Source organism: Lemur catta, chromosome 8 (assembly GCF_020740605.2).
Source record: "Lemur catta isolate mLemCat1 chromosome 8, mLemCat1.pri, whole genome shotgun sequence".
NCBI lineage: Eukaryota > Metazoa > Chordata > Mammalia > Primates > Lemuridae > Lemur > Lemur catta.
The window spans coordinates 49,370,017-49,391,694 of NC_059135.1; the positions used below are offsets into that span (position 1 = coordinate 49,370,017).

A 21,678-nucleotide genomic window follows, 5' to 3' on the forward strand; every position below is an offset into this window, starting at 1 on the left:
GTAGTCCCAGCTACTCGGGAGGCTGAGGCAGGAGGATTGCTTAAACCCAGGAGTTTGCGGTTGTTGTGAGCAAGGCTGACACCAAGGCACTCTAGCCCAGGCAACAGAGTGAGACTCTGTCTCAAAAAGAAAAACAAAAACAAAAAAAAGACAGCACAGACTGAACTGACAGGTCAATTGATCCCTGAAAGAAAGGTCAGAATTCAGTTTACACCCTTTTATAAACTTAGAAATAACTTCATTAAGTTAGATTCTTGTATCTGGTACATTATTGTGTTTCTTTCTAGATTTTGCTTTCATTGCAGCACAACATAAAATTTCACTTCTCAGAGGTATAAAACAACAAGGAGAATATAAAGCATAAACTTTTCTTGTTTGGTTTTTTGTTTTAGAAAATGAAGCTTCATCTTCTCTTTGAAGTACTCAGTCTTTTTACTTTTCTGATTTAGGCACCATCTAAGAACTACAAGACTCAGCTTTTTGTTAAAACTTCCATTTTCAGCCATAGAGAATAAGTTTAAGTACTATTAATGTTTAATGTGCAATATGAAATGAATAATATTATAAATATATGCTGAATTTTTCTGACATAGACCACCAATCATTACAGATGAGATATATTAATGATGATAAATAATCTCTGTGCTTCCCACCCATTCATGCATCTGATGATCAGTTTCTGGCATTCTCATGATGGCATAAGTTCCATACAGGCACATTTTTGCCTAACAATGACTACGTACAGTGGTTAGTGTTTTCTTACATATAATGCAGTTTATATTAAAAATTCAATAGAGTTATTATTATTGCTGTGGTATACTCATTTCCCCAGAATATGGTTTGAAAAACATTACCCTAGAATATTCATATTCATTCACATAATTTCAGTCACCACCTTCCAGGCCACTAATCAAACATCCTCCCTGAAACTTTTCCTTGCTAATGCTCTTGAGCTGTACACAATTTTGCATCTCCACAGTTCCTGGAAGTGCTCAGTATGTACCTGTGGAAGAAAACGTTGGGAAGGAGAGAGGGGAAACGTACTAATTCTTACAGCATTTTTGTAAATCTAATGTCTGTCATGAAAGTGATAAAAGGGAAAGTTCACAAAATCATTTAGCATAAAATTTCTTGTTCAAATCAAATATGGATATCATTTAAATTATTAATGTTAGGGGCCCATAGCATTGAAACAGGCTTTTAAGTGAGGTTTCATAAGCAGGAAATGTGCTTTTGTTAAGAAACAAACTCTGAAACTACAAAAATAGAGACTAAGATCCTAAAATAGTTATTCACATAATTACTACAATTACACATAGTCTAGACATGCTTTTTTCCTACATTTAGAATTTTATAAATTCTCAATTTATTTTCTGATTTTTGTTAATTTTGAGGTTTCATTTTTCCTGCTACCAAAAGATCTAATCTTTTCAGTTAAGGGAGGTAGGCTGGGGAGGTTGGTGGGATTTTATTAGGCCACAATGTTGATGCCCTCTCATCAATTTTGGTCATTACCTGATGATCTCCTTTATGTCTGCCTGCTTTGGGGCCTAAACATAACCTAGAGTTGCTCTCTGGATCACAGAGAATCTATGGTTTCTATCCATGGATTTGATTATTATAGCAGGTAAGTCATTTTGAAGTAACTACTGATAATTACCTCACTATTGTTCTATGACTAATGTTACTTATCTTTTCTTACTGAGGGTAGATAATCCTGCTGTTAGTGGTTTATGCCTGTTTTCAAGCAAACTTATGTTTCTCTCTTTTCTTACTTCCTAATTTGGCTCTGATAGTTTCAAAGAAAGCATGGAGAAATCATCCTACTCCGACTGGCTGATAAACAACAGCGTGGCCGAGCTGGTGGCTTCAACAGGCCTCCCGGTGAACATCAGTGATGCCTACCAGGACCCGCGCTTCGATGCCGAGGTAAGAGGAGCCCTGTGGCTACAGTCATAGGTTCCCTTGTCGCACTGTTGATAGTTTGCTCGTTGAAGCAGAAAAGGGACATAATACAGATGGACAGCAGTCCCAAGTTTACTAGCAATTCTTTCAATCCTTCCCTTGTGATCTGATTTTTAGAACTGCCTACTGTTGACTGCCAGGTACTGCAGTAACATCAGTAATAGCTGAACAAAGCGAAAGGCTTTGCTATGCAGAAAAATCAATTTATTGTTACAAAGGCAACACATCTGGTTAGATGTCAGGGGACAACGGTCATTTCCTACCCCAGATTATAGTGCTAAATTTGGTATGAGTTGTTATTATTCTGCTCTTAGCTTTGGACCATAAAGAGAGTCAAATTCTGGGGAAGCAAAAAGAATCAAGAAATTACACCATTCCTTTTTAAAAATTGGTTCATAAAATATATGTAAAGGAGCTGGGCGTGGTGGCTCATGCCTGTAATGCTAGCACTTTGGGAAACTGAGGTGGGAAGATCACTTGAGGTCAAGAGCTCAAGACCAGCCTGAGCAAGAGTGAGACCTGTTTCTACAAAAAATATAGAAAAATTAGCCCAGCATGGTGGCACACACCTGTAGTCTCAGCTGCTTAGGAGGCTGAGGCAAGAGTGAGGCAAGAGGATCACTGAGCCCAGGAGTTTGAGGTTTCAGTGAACTATGATGATGTCACTGCACTCCAGCCTGGGTGACAGAATGACTTTATCTCTCTCTCTCTCTCTCTCTCTCTGTCTCTGTGTGTGTGTGTGTGTGTGTGTGTGTGTGTGTAAAGGTATAAAGAACATGATGCAGTGTACACCTAGGTACCCACCACCAAGTTTAAGAAAACGAACATGATCATTACTTCTGAATCTTTGTATTGATTTTCTCTAACTTCATCTCCTTCATTTCCCCCACAGAGGTACCAGTATCCTGAATCTGAACTTACAATTCCTTTGCTTTTCTATATAGTTTCGTTGCACATGTTTGAATCCCTGCCAAATATATTGTTATATTTTGCATGTCTCTGAACATTACATACATTGAATAATACTATGTGTATTCTTCTGTGGCTTACTTTTTTTCTCCAAACAGTATGTTATTGGGTTGTATAAGCTTGTAATTCATTAATTTCTTTTCATTGCTGCAAAATATTCCATTGTATGAATAAGCATCACTTAGTTTATCCACGATAGTGTTAATGGGCATTTGGATTCAGTATTTTACTGTCACATATATAACTGCAGGGACATTCTTGTACCTGTCTCTGAATGCTCAAGTATAGGAGTTTTTCTAGAATCTATGCCTAATAGAATGACATGCTGGATCATAAGCTGTAAGCATCTTTACCTTTACCAAGGAATGAAAAATTCTTGTCCAATCATTGTTTTTCTTTTCTTATGAAAAGTAGCACATTTCATAAACTTAAGTGATATATCAAGAATAATTCTTGCTAATATAGTTTACTGAGCTTGAATATATCATATGCTTATATCTACAGGCAGATTCTTACCACATCCCTTTCTGATTAGTGATACAGCCATATTACATTTTCCTCCACGTATAGACTGGTCCAGTAAGGCAGCCTGCCCTGCTGATCTATAAAAAGAACAATGTGGACTCTCAAGCAAAAAGGCAACAGTTATTTCTGTGGGATTGGGCATAAAAATTTCATGCCCTGATCTAGTAGTTAGAAGCAATGATGTCTGAAGACAGTAAACTATGGTAGGTTAAGCAGGGACTATTTCATGAAATCACTTTCTTTCTTATAATAAAATAAAAACATGAACATAGACCATCATTATTTCTTGGCCTTCTACCCAAATGCTTTCAATCTGCCATCCAGCTAATACTGGATTTTAAATGCAAATCTGAAGATGCATTGTACCGTGATTTTAACACATTCTCTTTGCATGGTACTGAAATTCAAAGTTACCTTATGTTTCCCTTCTCATGCTGAGAGAAAAATTTTAAAAGTAGATATGTCCTAGAAATTGTGTGTGTGTGTGTGTGTGTGTGTGTGTGTTATATCACACCAGGACAAGCAAAATTGTTTATCTGCTTAGACTTCCTCTCTCCTCAAGTATATTTTGACTCAGGGACAGATGGCAACTGTTTGTGTTAATAATGAATGTAACATACTCCAGACTGAGCCACAGGGCTCTCCCAAGAAAGAGACTAAGAGGCTGGAACCTTCTGCCCACAAAGCCTGATGTAAGATGGTATAGATCATAAGATAAAGACAACCATTGCAGGTAATATTTTTTCATTAGTGTGTTAAATATTTTCCTCAAGACAAAAAAATCCCATGACAAAATGAAATTGCTTCATCCTTTCACCCCACCACTAAAAGTGCTTCTAGAATCATCCTAGAGACAGAGAGCACCTTTTAGAATTATGTTGTCTTCCTGCAAAGGTGTGAGTCCTTTTTTGAGTCTGATACATGGGTCCATCTTTTTTCTAAGCAATCTTAACTGAATAGTTAGTTATCAGTGGTAGAATATTATAATAGCCAACAATTTTTAAAATCCAGGATTAATTACTAATTGTAATCTCCACTGGGAAAGTGCTTGCTTCTTTGTTCTCTGCACTGACTTTCCTGAATAGTTCGAGTTTGGTTAACAAGAATGATTATTTGCAGAGAAGTAGCATGGGGAATCCTTTTCAAAGCATCTCCTATTTTTCCTATAGACTTTCTCAGCCTAAGTCTACATAATGATTATAAATTTGCCAGAAATGCAGTTATCCTGAGCACCAGTATCTATTAATATCCTAAATTTCTCAATGGCTTAGTGGATAATTGTGGCAACCTGGGCATGAAGAAGGACCCCAATTCATCAGAAAATGTAACACTCTGGGATAGAATGCCCCAGAATGGATTGGCCCTATAATGGGATTTTATACCATAGATACATCAACATACATAAAATATTAGAGATTTCTTTAACTTACAGGTGAGGAAATAGAAACTTAGAGGACTGAAGTGGTTTGCCAAAGGCCACACAGCTGCTTCCTCAAGGCAGGGCACAGAGCAGACTCTGGAACTTCTGGTTCCTAATCCAAATCCCTCTCCCTGAGCGGCCTCTGATGGGAGGACCATCAGCTGCTGAGGGGCTACCTGAGCAATAGAGTCGCTACTTCCTTCTTTCCTCTCTCCACACAGGCACGGGAACTTATGGCCAGCACACCTACGTTTTTGTCCTGTCTGCTCATTCACAAGCTGAGGAGTCTTGGGCATACTACTTAGTTTGTAATATGTTAAGTCCTATATAAATACTCCGTAAACCATGCAGGAGTGATCACCAGGTCCTCCCTTATAGGAGCCAGAAGGATGTAGATGTGGCTCTTCACACGAGTGGCCAGGCATTCAGAGACCAGGTTACCTAGGCACGTTGGAGATGATCAAATTTCAGGGGCTAGGTATACTGCCCAAGCCCAAGCAACCCACCAGCCCTTAAAACATACAGCTAAGAGCTGGTTGCATTTGTATATTTCAAACATAAGCCCTGGTGCCTACATTTCAAATTCCTGTATCAGTTAAGGCAACGGATTAAACTCCAAAATCTCTGTGGCTCAACATAATAGGAGTTTAGTTTTTGTTCAAATTAAGCCCAAATAGGTGTTCCTGATCAGTGTCAGTGGGTTAGGGAGGTGTTCCCATTTTATGAATGAAATTGTTCAGCACCACCTTATGAATGACTTGTCCAGTGGACTATCTTGTGGATTCTTCAGATCACTAACTGCTGGTGGTGACCCAGCACATCCATTTGTGTTCATTTGGAAGTTTCTTCTCCAATTTGGAATAGCATGCAAAACTTATCAGTTTGGGCATTCATGACACCAGTGGCTATTTTCTATCAATAAAAGATAGTTTACTCTATCAAGCTTTGCTTTCGGTGTACAGTTAAAGTATGTAAGTAAACTAGATTTCTAACTTCCGTGTCTTTTCTACCCTGTAATAACTTGTCAGAAGTCCTCAGAAACTCTACCCAAAGACATGTAGCAAGAGAATTATCCTTATTTTAAAATCTCAGTTTTGAAACGATTGGTCTTCTTTTGATAGAAGCTACAAAGGGATGTCTTTAATGTGATGTAAACCTCATGCCAGATGCTGTCAGGTGCCTGCTGAGAGGGCTATGGGGCAAGTAATCATAGTTGTTCACCTGCTGGGTGTTCTCTTTGTGACGGTCTTAAATATTTAATGGAGTTCCCTCCTTGTGGTAAACAGAGCAGACTTAGCAGACAAGCCGTGGTGATTACTTGCTTTTTGAATGCCTGTTTCAGTTGACTTTCAGAAGTGGCACCTGCTGGGCTTGATAGCATGTGGGGTTTGAGGCCAAACTCCTTGGTTTATGGGTGGGAAATTATGACAGAATGGTTATATAAGGTAGTCACAGAGCCAGAACTAAGTTTCTGAGCTTTAAATTCTACAAACCTATGAAAATCACTGTTTGTTCCGTTATAAGAATCTATGATCCTTGAAAAGGACGTAAGAAATTAAAGCTCATTATCAGGTCATTAAAAAAAAAAGAGAAGAAAAGGATGTAAGACAGAAAAGACCTCACTAAATATAACTGATCATATTTACTTATAGTGACACAAGAAACACTTACGGTCGTGGGTTATCATGTTAATTGGTTTTGTAGTTTTATCAGTCATTTGCTCTATGGGAAGGAGGTATCCATGTGTGTTTCTGAAGACGTTGACAGGAATCCTATGTGTATCAATTGTCTATTGCTGCATAACAAATCACCACAAACTCAGCAGCTTAAGACAACACCCACTTATCATCTCACAGTTCCTGTAGGTTAGAGGTCTGGGCATGGCATGGCAGGGTTCTCTACACACGACTGAAATCACGCTATTGGCAGAGAGAATTCTCATTTGGATCTTAGCATGTTTTTCAAAGCTCATTCAGGTTGTTGGCAGAATTGAGCTCCTTGCAGTTATAGAATGAGGCCCCGATTTTCTTACCAGCTGTTGACCGAGGATCTCTCTCAGCGCCTAGAGATTGCCCTCAGATCCTAGCTTATGGCAGCTTAATTCTTGAAAGCCAAGGGGAGAATCTCACTCCAGTTGGCTGTGACAGAAACTTACATAATGTCAACGGTGACTTACATAATCAGAGGAGTGATTATCCCATGACCTTTGCCATATAACATAGCCTAACCAGGGAAGCAGCTGTCCTGTCGTATTCACAGGCCCTGCCCACACTTGAGGGGAGGCATTAGACAAGATGTGCACAAGCTGCAGGGCAGCGGGTGGCAATAGGCAGGAATCTTACAGGCCGTCTTAGAACTCGGCCTGTCACACCCTAATAAAGACTAAAATTGAGTCCACACAAAGTGTTTCTATCCCATAATCAATCTATATGGCCGAATATTTTAAGATATCTATAAGAAAAAAAGCAAGCCACAGAGAAATATGCTCAGAAAAATGTGTAGAAGTATGTATAGAATAATATATGTGGGTATATATATATATTAGATATGCACATATTTTTCTAATAGACACTTCAAACTTAACATGTCTTAAACAGAGCCCACGTCTTCTCTCCCGCCAAGCCTGCTTCTCTCTCTGTTTGCCTGTCTCTGTTGAGGCAACTCGATCCTTCATGATGCTTAAGCCAAAAATTTTATAGGTATGATTCCTCTTTCTCTCATGTTAAACAACTAATTCATCAGGTAGTCCAATCCCATAATTCATCCAGAATCTGACCACTTCTCACCACTCAACTGCTACCACCCAGGTCCAAGCCACCATCATCTCTGGACTATTTCATGGCCATAGTCTCTTAATCTGTCTCTCTGCTTCCACCCTTCCCCTCTATACTCTATTCTCAACACAATAGCCAGAGGCTTTTATATTTTAAGTCATATCACAACTCTGCTCACAAACTCTTCAATGTCTCCTTATTTCACTAAAGACAAACTCACAATGCTTGCAGAGGTTTATAATGCCCTATGCCATCTGGCACCGTATTGTCTACCCCCAGCCCTCACCCATACTGTGCCAGTCACACTACCCTCCCTGTTCCTAGAATATACCACACACATACCACCTCAGGGCCTTTGCACTCGACACTCCCTCAACTGAAATACTCTTTCCCCAGTATCTGTGTGGCTCACATCTTCACCTCTTTAAAGCCATTGTTCAAATGTTACCTGGCAGTGAGGCCTGGCACTCTTGGTATTCCTTATCCCTCTAGTCCTGCTCTCTTTTCCCCCCATTGTCCTAACACCTTCTAACGTGTAATTTATTTATGTGTTTTCTGTATTGTTTACCATCTGTCTTCTATCACTAAAATATAAGCTCTATGAAGATAAGAATTTTGTTAGTTTTGTTCATTGATATATCCCTAAGGCCTAGAACAATGTTTAGTACATAATAGGCATTATTGTTGAATATTGTTCAATATTGTTAAATATATTATCTATGTGTTATTTATGAATGTACCATATATTATTATGTATGTTATATACACTAAAGCTTTTGATTTTACTTTTTGCTTTAAATTTTTTCATGTGTTCATATTATTTTTATAATCATCAAAAAGTATAAAGATATTTAAAAATTTTAGACCCTTTATATCTTATGTGAAATTACATTTTACCAGGTTATTGTACACCCTCCAAAAATTAGAAACAATTATTCAAAACTAGGATTGAAATAATGCAAGACCTAGGTAAAGCAAGTTGCCTTGCTGTAGTTTAAGGGAATTCAGATGGATTATTTTCTATAGCTTTTGCCAGTATGGGGTGTTACTTGGGTTTTATTTCAACTAGAAGCTTTGTCTGAGATTGTTCTAACAACATGTACATAAACTGCATTTGTAGATGACCTGCCATTGTATCAGGTGACTTCTTGGAATGCATGCTCTATTTACAAATACCTTCACCATAAAACAATTTTTCTGGCCTTGCTTTCAGTTGGCATTGCGCTTCTGGAATTCAACTTCCTGTAGTTAGTTGCACTCTAGTACATTATCTGTGGAGCTTTCTGCCCTTCTTTTTATACTAGATTCAAAGGACACATTTAAAAAAATACACTAATGCAAAACAAGCCATTATTTAGTCAATCTAAGGTATTATATTCTGTTGCTTAATTTAGTATTTCCTTCCATTTGTATAGTTATGGAGAGACTTTTCATAGCCATCACATGTAGGATTTGTTTTCTGCCTGCAATAGGAATGAACAATTGGACCCAATATTTACATAGAAAATGTTCGTTCAGCAAAAGGAATGTCAGAAAATAACTAGAAGGTAAGGCAGGCCTCTCAGCATGGATGGATTTGGTGGTCCACATATTCGTTACAAATTCAGGAGTGGTGTGAAGCCCATCAGCACCTAAGGTCTCCTCTGCCATGGATGGCCAATGCCCAGAGTTGCACAGTTAGCACTAAGGGGTCATGACCTGAAGTCTGGCTCTTCAGTCCCATGCAGTTCTTCCATGTAGAGTTCTTTCTGGGATTTTTCTTAAAGCCGGTTATAAACTACTCAGTAGCACTTAGCCTTGTCATGTAGCACGTAAGGATAATGGGGCTCCAGGCTCTGAGACTCTCTGATGCAGTGCAGTAAAGCCCATTTCACCTGACAGATCTTCATGGTGAGCACTCCTGCAATCCCACTCGGTGGATGCCCAGCACTAGTCTGGCAGGACAGGTCATTTCCTATTCTCTGTAACACCTTCTGGCCTATAAGTTATGATTCTGTGACAAGGAAAATGTGCAAAAGTGAATTCGGGAGATAAAGCTCTGTGGATTGGCTGAAGTGCATTACCTACTGACCATCTTCTCTCAGTTGCTTATACTTAATGTTAACCAGTTTGAGAGCCTTTCCTGAGAGCAGGGTTTGGTAGGGAAGATTGGATAGTGGCCATAAGAACTGCAGATGACCAGGAGGAGCAGGGAAGCTCTCTCTGCTTCCACCCTTCCCCTCTGTGTTCTATTTTCAAAACAGTAGGGAGGGGGAATTACTGAGACTTGAACCATAGTGGGGCAGCTGTGAGTAGTGAAAGCAAATACGAGTCCTGTGGTTCTAAGAATCCAACAGACCTCACTGCGTAGGCAGTGGAGACAGTGCCTCAGTTCTAAGCACAAAGGTCAGTTATTTTTTGTCAGTAATTTCAGGGCTCATGTATAGGCAGTATTCTAGAAGCCATTAGGATGGATCCTATGTGCAGGTAAAGTAGGCAAAAATCAACTTCCTCTCTATTGTTATTTCAGGGAAATCAGAAACTGACTTGGAACACTGGCTCCTGCACCTTGTCCTAGTACTAGAATTTATCACCAGTAGATTAGCCTTTGGGGATAAAGTATTGCTGTAGAGTACTATTAAAGTTGTACATATCTTTCTAGAGAAAAGAAACACACTGCACATTAATTAATAGCATCATATTATTATCATCTATTTAACATTTCTTTTGACTGCCTTTGAGAGGCTGGAAAATATGACAAGTATGTTTTGATGGCTCAAAGAGCTACACCATCTTTAATTAGCTCCATTAACGGGAAAGGCCTCATGAAGGCAGAAACTAGGTACAGTTTTTAAGTAGACATATCTTTAATTGGAAAGAACAAGGCACTCCCAGATAATATATTTATTTTAACTACAGACTCCTAGAATGGCTGCTTTGCCTCACATGGTCTAACTTGGGACAGATATCTTTCGGCAGATATTCCTTTCAATATCAGTAATATTTATATTTGTAAAGCACTTTACAAATTTTGAAACCCTTTCACACACACATTCTCATAACAACTTGGAAAAAGAAAAGATGATGCCAAAATCTAGAGAGAACCAGTGTCACCATGTTGGTGTGCAGGAGACAAATGTCAATGATAAAATCGAGGCATTGAGAGTCTGGGTGACGTTGTAGGGGTCATGCAGCTGATGGGCGTTTTTGAGCTCCATTGACTGATGCTATCTGGAGAGTTGGAGTTATCTGACGAACAAGGATGATTCTTTCCCTCATACTTTCTTATTCCTCCTTCTCCGTGTTTGGCATTCATTCTTCAGAGATCCTGTGCTTCCTTCATCTCCCTCTTCCTTCTCCTTCATTCCCTGCAGAGGATGAAATGAGCTCCCTGGCCGTGCCATTTCATATGGTCTTATAAACTCACCAGGACCAGTGCAAATTTCCATAAACAGTAGCCACTGCTGCAAACAGGCAATTAGGGAATTGCCTTAATGATATTAAAAAATCAAAACAATCACTCTCATCACACTCTGCCATCCTTCCTTGTTCTCCTCTCCCACTTTATCAGACTCTTCAAGCATGCTGATCATCACCAGCCCTTCTTCCCTGTTCTCTTAGCTGCTTAGAGCTGGCCTCACCTCCTTCCCTAGGCCACAGAAGGAACAATGTAGAGACACTCTCAGCATTCTCTGGTGCCTCATCTCTCCTCCCGCACTCAGCCCACACAAGGCTGTAGCTCTAGGTTGATGCAGCTCTGCTTTCTCAGTGTGACCTTCCTCTCCTCCAGGACAAACACCTTGCTTTTTATTCCTGATCCCTTCCTTTCTTCTCTTGACCATCTTTGCCTTCACTTGTCCTACTATGTTGCTAAATTCAATAACCTATTATCTATCTTATCCTATTTAGAAAATAACTTTTTTCCTTGTGGGCAAATAATTTGTGTTCATTATCTAAAATTTAGAATATAACAACAATAATTTTAAAACTGCCATAGGCAAGCAATTCAAAGGGGACTATGATGATTATAATTTTTCCAGGATTTTTCAAATGTATATGGGATGCATTTGTACACCCACACTATTATCACTTAACATATTAAACATTTTTCCTATGAGTAGATATTCTTCTATAGCATTATTTTAACTGGATGCATAATATTCTGTTGTATGGATGCGCTATGATTTACTTAACCCCTGTAGTTGAACATTCTTGTTATTTCTAATATATCACTGTGATAAATAATGCTATGATTCATACTTTTGTATGTAAACTTTTGTCATAGCTTTACTAATTGCCATGGGATAAATTCCTAGACACAAAATTGGTAAGTCTAAGGGTATTCGTACTTTTTAGGCTACACGTCAATAGACCTATTTCCAGAAAGGTTGAATGATCTGTCCAAACATTAGAGGTGCAATAAAGCCTAGAGGTTAAGAGCATGAGCTTTGCAGTTCTTTCCACCTCTGTCAATGTTGTCACCTTATTCCAGCACTAAATATTGTGTCCCCCAAGGTTCAATTCTTAGTCCTTTTGTTGGACAAGTTCTCCCTTGGTGATTTTACCCATGTAATTAACACAGAGGGCTGATGACTCCAAGATTACTATCTCTAGTCCTGCTCAATTGTAATGTGCGTTCATTTGATATCGTTGCCCTCAAATTTCCTGTATTTCCTACTTCAAGGAACTCTACCACCCTTCCTCAAACCAGAAACCTCAATGTTATCCTTCATAGGGATGGGGAAATGTGCACCCCCACCTTCCCAAAATAAAAAAAAATTCTTTTGGGGAAATGCAGTGCTTTAAAAACTATGGGTAAACAAAATTCTCTTTTATTTCACTGGCAAACAGCCTAAGGCTTGTTTTTCTCACCACGAGCCTCTGGAGCTGTCTGTCTTACTGTGTGTTCCTTTTTTTGCTGCCTATTGTGACCTGACCCTCAACTGCTTCAGAAGTTCTAAGAGAAGTTAGACAGGGATTATTGTCTCAGAGTTGGCAGAGACAATTGTACTTACTGCTCAGTGCTGGTTCAGACCAAGATAGTGTGTACGATGGTGTGACCTTCCCTTGGCAAAACAAAACAGACCCAGCCATTCTAGTGCTGCTGGGGCTAGCCCGAGCTGTAGATTACACCTCCCAAACCTCGCTCAAATTGGCTTTCTTCTTCTCTTCCTGCTTACTGGCATTGCCTTAATTCAGATTTTATCCTTCGGGAGAGGAAGAAAACCACTTTGTTCTTTTGGAAGATAACTTTGATGGATGTGTTTGCTATTGTCTGGCCTCCTTTGAACCAGTCTCTCCCATTCAAGGCAGTTAATCTCTCTAAGTCTCATCTGATAAGAGACGATGATAACAGTACCTACTTCATACGGTTGTTGTAGGAAGTATATAAAATAATGCGTGCGGGCTGGGTGCCTGACACATAGTGAGCATTCAGTAAATATTAGCTTATCATCATCATCATCATCTTTGACGATCCACTTTAAAGGGTCTCAAGCTGCTCCTGATGCTCTAAACAGAATCAGTTGTTGCCTTTCCTGTTGTGTTTTGAAGTCCTCTACTTGGACACTTATTTTTATCTTATATTTCTATCTTTACTAGACTATGAGCACCTCAAGGATAATGACTGTTTGAATTCGTTTTTATATCCTTAACACCCGGCAATGTGTTTGGCACGTAGAAGGCAGTAAATAAATACTTGTTGGAAGAGAGCACTGGATGAATGATGTATTCCCCTGTTTTGTTTTGCATCTGGAATTCTCAAATATCAATCAATGTAATTCACTCTATTAACAAACTAAAAAAGAAAAATTACATAATCTAAAACTCATATAATTAAAAGGCGTAAGAATTGTCGAGTAAGATGATGTGATGGTCTGGGTAGAAAATTCATAACCCTTTACAGGTAAGATAGTAAAGTTCATAATTGAATGTAGCAAGATTGATGGATACAGTCTCAATATACAAAAATCAATTATTTTTATGTACCAATTACAAGCATTATAAAATAAAATACTAATACCATTTACAATAACCTGAAGTTTTTAAACACAGAGGTATAAACATAACAAATTGTGTGTAAGAGCCCACATGTAAAACTATAAAAGTTTGCTTAGACAAATTTTAAGAGCCTTAAATAAAATTAGGGGTATTTATAAAGACTCAGTTTTATAAAGACGTCATTTCTCCCCCAAATTGATCAATAGATTTAACATAATCCCAACCAAAATTCCAGCAGTGTATGTGTGTGTGTATAAACTTCAAGTTGATTCTAAAATTTATATGGAAATGCCAAGGGCCAAAAATGGTCAAGACAGGACTAAGTTAGAGGATTGACACTACCAGATATGGGACTTATTATAAGACTATATTTGTTAAGGCAGAATGGTATTGTCATAAGAATAGATAACTAGATCAAGGGAGTAGAATAGAGAATCTAGAAACAGATCTAAACATATATGGACAATGGATTAACGAAAAAGATGGTACTATAGAGTGTTGGGGAGAGGTATTTTTTCCCTCAAAATGGTGCTGGGTCAATTGAATATCCATTTAAAAAAAAATCTTGCTGCAGATATTACTTTTACTTTAAAAAAAAGAAGTCTTGACTCCTAGCTCATATTATACATGAAAATCATTTTCAGTTGGACTGTAAATTTAAATGTGAAAGTTAAAACAATAAAGAGTCTAGGAAAAGAATGGGAGAATATCTTTATGAGCTAAAAGTAGAGAAAGATTTCTTGAACAAGACCAAAAAAGTACTAACCACAAATTAAAAGATTGAGATATTTGTATCATATTAGGAACCTCTGAATCAAAAGGCACCATTAAGAGAGTGGGGAAATCAGCCATAGAGTAGGAAAAATATTTGTAATACATATACCTGGCAAAGGGCTCTTATCCAGACTATAGAAAAAACTTTCACAAACCAATTTTAAAAAGTCAAACAAACCACTAGGAAAAGTAGCCAAAGTTCTGAACATGTACTTCATGAAAGAGGTATTGAAATAGACAATTAGTATATGAAAAGTTGTTGAACATCATTAATCATAAGTAGGGAAACCATAAATTTGTTGTCCAATTGGGACACTTTTTAGAGTAAAAAGGCATGTTATTAATAATTCTGTCAGCAAAACAAACAAATCAGGATATATGGTCAACTAGTCAACAGAGATAATCAAATTACTTTCCCAAGGAGATATCACTACATATCTATAGGAATTGCTTATGTTAAAAAAAAAAAAAAACCTGACAATATCAAGTGTTACTGACAATGTAAAGCAGCTGGAACCCTCATACAATTCTGGTTAGAGAGTACAGCTACTTTGGAAAACTTTTTAAATATATCTATTGAAGCCAAACATACGACAAACCCAGCAATTCTATTATAGATATATATACTCAACAGAAATACGTATGTGTACTAAAAATGTGCAAGAATATTAATAATTGCATTTTTTGTAATTGCTCCAAACTGGAAACAACCCAATGTTCATCAAGAATAGAATGAATTATCAGTATTACATTCATGTTTTAGAATATAATGCTGCCATGAAAATGAACAAAATGAGTAAATCTCAAAAATGTAATATAATGTAAAAGAAGCCAGACACAGAAGAATACACATTCAATGACTCCTTTTATATAAAGTTAAAAACAAGCAAACTAGTGTGTGTTGTAGAAGTCGGTATAGTGGTTGTCTTTTTGTTGGGGAGGAAGAGGCAGGGAGGTGCCTTCTGGAGTGGTGATAATATTCTATTTCTTCATCCTGGTGATGGTTGCATAGGTATGTTCACTTTATGAAAATCCATTGAGCTGTATACTTATGATTTTTGCACCTTTCTACATGTATGTTAAACTAACAAAAAATACTGAAAAAGAGAAACTAACAACCAATAGAAGACATCTGGAAAATTAATTTCTCAAAGAGGAAAGCCAAAAATAAAGATCCAAATATAAATTTTAGATGTGTAAATTAATTTCCAATTTCAAGTGTTTAAAATATGTGGCTTTTAACTTCAACAAATAATACTTTAAAGTATCTTTTTATCTCAATAACCATTATCCGAAATCTTGATATCTTTTTTTCTCCTATATTATTAGGATGACAGGTTGACTTTTCACTGAAAATCTAGGTCATATTAACTCACTGAGACTCTTTCAGTCTTAGCAGCTCCTCTCTGACCATTCAGATCAAACATGGACCATTGTTTTTAATATTAAGTGGAGCTTGTTAACTAAATTAGGTTTGATGTTGACAATTATTCCTCCTTATTTTAAATCTGTCACCTCTTGACATCTGTTAGGGTACACAAAGATCTTCAAACCTCTACATTTATCTTATATTTTCCCATTTCTGTTTTTTGGTATATATGATTTTACAACATATATAATAATTTACTAACAGTGCAAATATATAGTATTAAAAGTAAATGTACATATGGCAGCGTTATAGGTGCAAACATTTTTATTAACAGGTGTGTCCTAAGATAAATATTGACCACTGGTTTAATTAAAATGTTTTAAATACTCAGAACAGAAACAGTTGCCAGAATTCTCATCTGTTGGTGTGATTGTGATCTAGATAGTTTTACATCCAGCTCTCTGTGGCTGCAGAGATTAGGGGAGGCAGTGTTGGTTTTGGCATGTTTTGGTTTATTAATATTTGGTTTGGTTTTGATTTCCTTGGGATCTTCATTGTGATGTTTTATTAATAAATAAAAGGGGGCAGGTGAGTGAGTGTATGCATTTAAAAAATTATATTACAATGTATAACATAACTTTTTAAAAGCTATTTTTGAATATCTGTTATGAAGAATGGTAAGCTGTAAATCAGATGGTTAATGGTCAGCTGTAAAGCGTGTAATAGGAAATCAGACATGGGTAGTTAATATTTAATTTTAATTAATTTCTTTCTTATATCAACAGGTGGACCAGATATCTGGTTTTCACATAAGGTCTGTTCTCTGTGTCCCTATTTGGAATAGCAACCACCAAATAATTGGTAAGCCATTACCTAAATAGTTCAGATTTCTTGTATAAAGAAACAGAAATTTGCTTCAAAATACACTCATATCTTCTTTACATGCTCCTTAGTTTTACATTTAGGACTCATCACACTATGTCTCATACTCTTGTATAATCTCTTAAGCACAGACTCCTAATGAATCAACATAAATCAGAACTTGCACAAATATTTATTAAGCTCAAAGAACCAAAGAATTTTGAAGCTGAAGGGATCTGAGATACTAACCAATAAAACTCTTTTATCTTACCTTGTGGAAATTGTAAGAGAGAGAGAGAAAAATGACTTGAGGAAGGCCACAAAGTTAGTTATAGCAAGGTCATAAAACTCAGACCTCCTATCTCCTGGTACAAACTTTCCCAGTATGCCTATATGTTTACATCTGTGTTTTTGCACATGACATAAATGCAAAGGAAGAAAGAACGTTCAGTATTAGTGTTCCCTGAAAGGATCATATATGCAAAGGGGCTCCCAAGTACCAAAGGAGCAGAGAAATCAAAGAATGAGGCAGACAAATCCAGTTTGTTGGTAAAAGGGTATTTTATTAGGGGAACTTATGGACGGAAGCATGGTCTTGGGTGACCACAAGACAAGTAGATCTCTGCACCGCAATCCCCCAGACTAAGGGCTTATATCTTGAGGATAAAGTATATGTGCTTTGGAAGGATTGTGTAGGTGGAATGCTATGGACATCACAGTCTATGATGTATGCAACAACATCAAGGGTTGTTTTAGAGGAAAGGCAAAACTTACAGTGAATAAGTGGTTCCACATAAGGAGTAATACATAAACTAGACATCTTGGAGGCATTCCCGGACTTGAGGTTAGTCAGGAATCTCATGGCAGATTAGCATCTAAAATAGAGTTATTCTTGTCCCCACAGTTAGACACATACTGACCTATGTCCTTCTCCCTGGACAGTTCTGAAATTGGCCACATTTTCCACATAATAAGGGAATTGTGGGCATAAGCAGCTTCCAGTCCATTCCATTTTCATTCAAGAAGTGTTAGGAATTTCTACATTCAATGGAAATTGATATAATACAGTTAACCTTCAAAGCCAGTTTAGTTCTGTTGCCTGCTACCAGTGGGATAAGTATATTCTAATAAACTTAATTTATGAGTGCTTACTCTTTCCAAAGTTCACTTCTAGAATTATACCAGATGTTTTAGGGAATAACTTTCAAAACACACAAGTCTAACAAGAAAAACTCAATAATCTTGAAAACCCTTAGTTTGTGTTCCCATTTAGTACAAAACAAACAAACAAAAAGACGCTGTAATTCTAAAGCATGCTTATATTTTTAAAAAACACCTAACTTTCCCACCAAGAAGATAAGTCATCATATGCTAGAAGACATATATTATGAAATTCAAAACTTCTGGCATGTAATAGGAAAACTATAGTCTTAATTTTGAGGTAATAACCGATGTTTACTGTTAGCATTGAAATGTAGGTTTGTGTGGGAGATTTCCATTTAATATCTACAGATAATACGTGATGTTTCTTATGGACTTTCTCCTTTTTTTAATTATAAATGTATTGAAAACTTATTATATGGTATAATTTAATTCTTTGTACTAAGGGCTCAGATTCCCAAATCTTAGAATATTCTTTATGTTCAATAATGTACCAATATTTTGTGCAAATTAAACACTCTGATGAAAAAAATTCTTTCAGAATTCAGACTTTGACAACACTCACGGTGTAGTAAATCTTTTGATAAGTAGAAGTGCCTTAGAGTTTAATAGGCAATTTTAGGGGAAAGCAGAGAGAGACAAATAGCTGCATTAGTTACCGAATGCATTATTTTCATTCTGTCTCTTAGGAAAAAAAAAATCACATTTTTATTGTGTTTCAATGCTTTTAACTAATGCTTCCATCCTCCAATGCTTCCATCCTTCATGACTTCTACATTATAACCATGAACTCTCCTTAATTGGGCTTCTTTCTTGGGTTTGATACTTTCCTGATTGAGTTTTTTGAGGGGAGGGGAAAAGGGGCAAAGAGGAAGAGAAAAACCCATTTTCAGGGAATCAGATTGATGCCTGGGAGAACTCCGAACTGTACTGAGACCTAGTTTGAATATCACGGCCTTGAAGATAGACTACTTCATTGTACACCTCAGATTTGCTCTCATGGAGATATGGGGTACTCGAGAGACCAGAGTTTACACTGAGTGCAATTACTTAAAGAAGGCATAGAGTCAGCTCTGGCTTATGCTGTAAGAGTAACATAATGTCCAGCATTGCAACTGACCACATACCCCCAACTCTTTCCTCAGGGGTGGCTCAAGTGTTAAATAGACTTGATGGGAAACCTTTTGATGATGCAGATCAACGGCTTTTTGAGGTAAGAAAATAAATTTACAAACCAAGATTTATACGGAGTCACTAATAGTCTCCTGGTTATAGCTTGCTCACGTTTGTAAGGACAAATAATTATTAATCAGTTATTACTATTATACTTAAAGGGTGTGACAAAATTTATAGGAAGATTTAAGGAATATATATGTACTTAGATAAGATTTGGTTCTATTTTTCACTAATCAGATTATTTTATAACCATTGATTATTTTTATCTTAATTTTATTACAGAATTGAATCTCCCTCTCTTCCTTCCAAAGGGTTATTGTCTTATTCTTGTATTGCTCATGTGTATTCAGCATTGTGAGACTCCAGGCCAGCTCTGCCGGGTATACTACTCTCACCTTTCTCTTGTTTACAAGCTTCCATTCATTCCAGGCCCTCTGGCTGGAGAGACTAGCCTTGAACTGGCTTCCTCATAGACCCTGCCAGTAGCCAACATGAAAACCCAGGATTATTTCTTAGTAGCCGAGAATACCTCAGGGCTTCTTTATTAATGGTTCTAACTTAACCCTTCTTACCCTTAACATTTACCTATGGTTATAGTCACTGGGTTTCTTTACCAAAATATTTTATAGTCTAGCTACTGAAAGAAGTTGCTTTTGGTTAAATAGAATGGAGTTACTAATATCAGTCCACAACCTAAATAAATTAAGAACACAAATAGACTGTAAGTATGTTTTTAAACACGTGAAGTAGTTTCTCCACAACATTAATAATTTTCTCTCATGTGCAATGTGAGCTATAAAGTTGTTCCATGACAATAGTAATTATGAATTTTAATGTGCCTATTTCCCCGAGGCCCACCTCTGTGTTCAATAAAATTAGATTATCGAGGCCAATCCCTGATGACTGCCTGCTTGCATATTAGATTTTGCCAATGAGTTGTTGCAATTTTTAATTAACGAGCTTTCCTTTTCCTAGGCTTTTGTCATCTTTTGTGGCCTTGGCATCAACAACACGATTATGTATGATCAAGTGAAGAAGTCCTGGGCCAAGCAGTCTGTGGCTCTGGATGTAAGTACAGCATTCATGTCAGAATCGTGTGCTATAAGCGCTGATTTTATGAGGGAAAAATTGCCCTTGTTATCAGGCTTAATTTCTCAATTTTTAGTTACTTGTTCATTGGGTCTTAATCATTTTAGTTAGTGTCATAGATTCGAATTTGATGAAAGCTAGAAAAACACAATGTTGCATATCATTTCAGGTGTTCACAGATTCCTCAAAGCCCACCCATATATGTTCTATATTTAGACATAGATTCTTAATATTATATTTATTAAATAGTGATAAGCCAAAGATAATTTGTCAGGATTTAAAATGTTCCGTGAACTTAGATTTGAATATGTGTAGATATTCTGTATATTTACAACTTTTCTTATCATGGGAGCAAACTTCACTATAGGGGTATGTGACCCAGATGGGGGAAACTGGTCGTGTCATCATCTAACTTCATTCCCCCCATACACCCACACATCCTACAGAGAACTCCGACCTATTACTACAGCACACCTCCTTTTGGACCTGCTAGGCTCTAAAACAACAGTTCTCATCTACACTGAATCTCAGATGCTTGTTTTGACTCAAGCCCTGTTTCTTTTTCCAACTTCTGCTCTGTACATAGTACCAAAGATTTTGTTTATATCTATGAAATGCTTATTTAGCAGGGAAGATAAAATGTCAGTGCCAACATAAATGTATGTAGAACGGTATGATATAATACACATACAATCTTCAAAGTATTTTGTATACCAAGCCAGATATTGGTAGAAAGAAAAAACCAAGGGGAAATATAAGTAGGCAAATCAATGGTACCTATAGTACTCTCTGATTTGATATTTAAAGACATAAAATTATAGTTATCTATCTATTAATATGTACTTTTTATTTTCTCCTGGCCAGACCGTGAATTCTGGAAGCATAGAGATTTTTTATATTTTTCATAATCTTATTTGCAGTGCCTGGTAGGGTGCTTAGCACAGGGTAGGGATTTATTGAGTGGTTTCTGGATGACGAGAGGAAAGGAAAGGAGGAAGGAAAGAAGGAAGGTTAAGGATGTTTTTTTTGTTCTCCTTCCAAGATAGTCCTGCTTTGTTTATCTATAACACCTTTATGGTAAGGACTAAAAACAGTATCTACAGGATGAGTTAATAAATGAGTGAACAATAAACATGCAACCAGTTGATAAGAATCACTAGTAGAGCATTAAGGTCTGTGCACAGGACTATTTTTAAATCCTGACATGGTCACCTACCTCAGTTGTGAGAATTAAACGAGATGATGCATGTGAAGATTTTAATAAATAGTTAATAAAATTACAGCAATAATAATAATCACCATATTACTTAATATTATTTGTAGTCATATATTTATTACTGAGAAATCACCATGAGTTGGGAAGAAAGAGCCAAGGACAGAAATTTGGAAGAGCAAATGTTGAGTCATGGTCCCTTCACTGTCTTCAAATTCTGATCTCCACGGAGTTGCCTCACCCATTGTTTTTCACTACCTGCAACTATAAAAAGAAGGACACACCACACACTAGTCCCAGCTGAACCCTACTTCATTGTGTCATGGTATAATTACTACACATAACACACACAGAACATCTCACATATGGCCATATTCTCACTCCTCACCTACCTCCTAATGCA

General features: G+C 37.1%; 1 protein-coding gene across 1 annotated transcript in view; it reads left to right on the forward strand.

Moving 5' to 3' along the window:
- Positions 1-21,678, forward strand: part of PDE11A (phosphodiesterase 11A) — a 332,704-nt gene that overhangs the window by 157,066 nt on the left and 153,960 nt on the right. The window contains exons 6-9 of the mRNA XM_045559347.1: positions 1,797-1,929; positions 16,561-16,636; positions 18,943-19,010; positions 19,949-20,041. Of these exons, the coding sequence (XP_045415303.1) occupies positions 1,797-1,929; positions 16,561-16,636; positions 18,943-19,010; positions 19,949-20,041 (370 nt within the window). The remainder of the gene's footprint in view (positions 1-1,796; positions 1,930-16,560; positions 16,637-18,942; positions 19,011-19,948; positions 20,042-21,678) is intronic.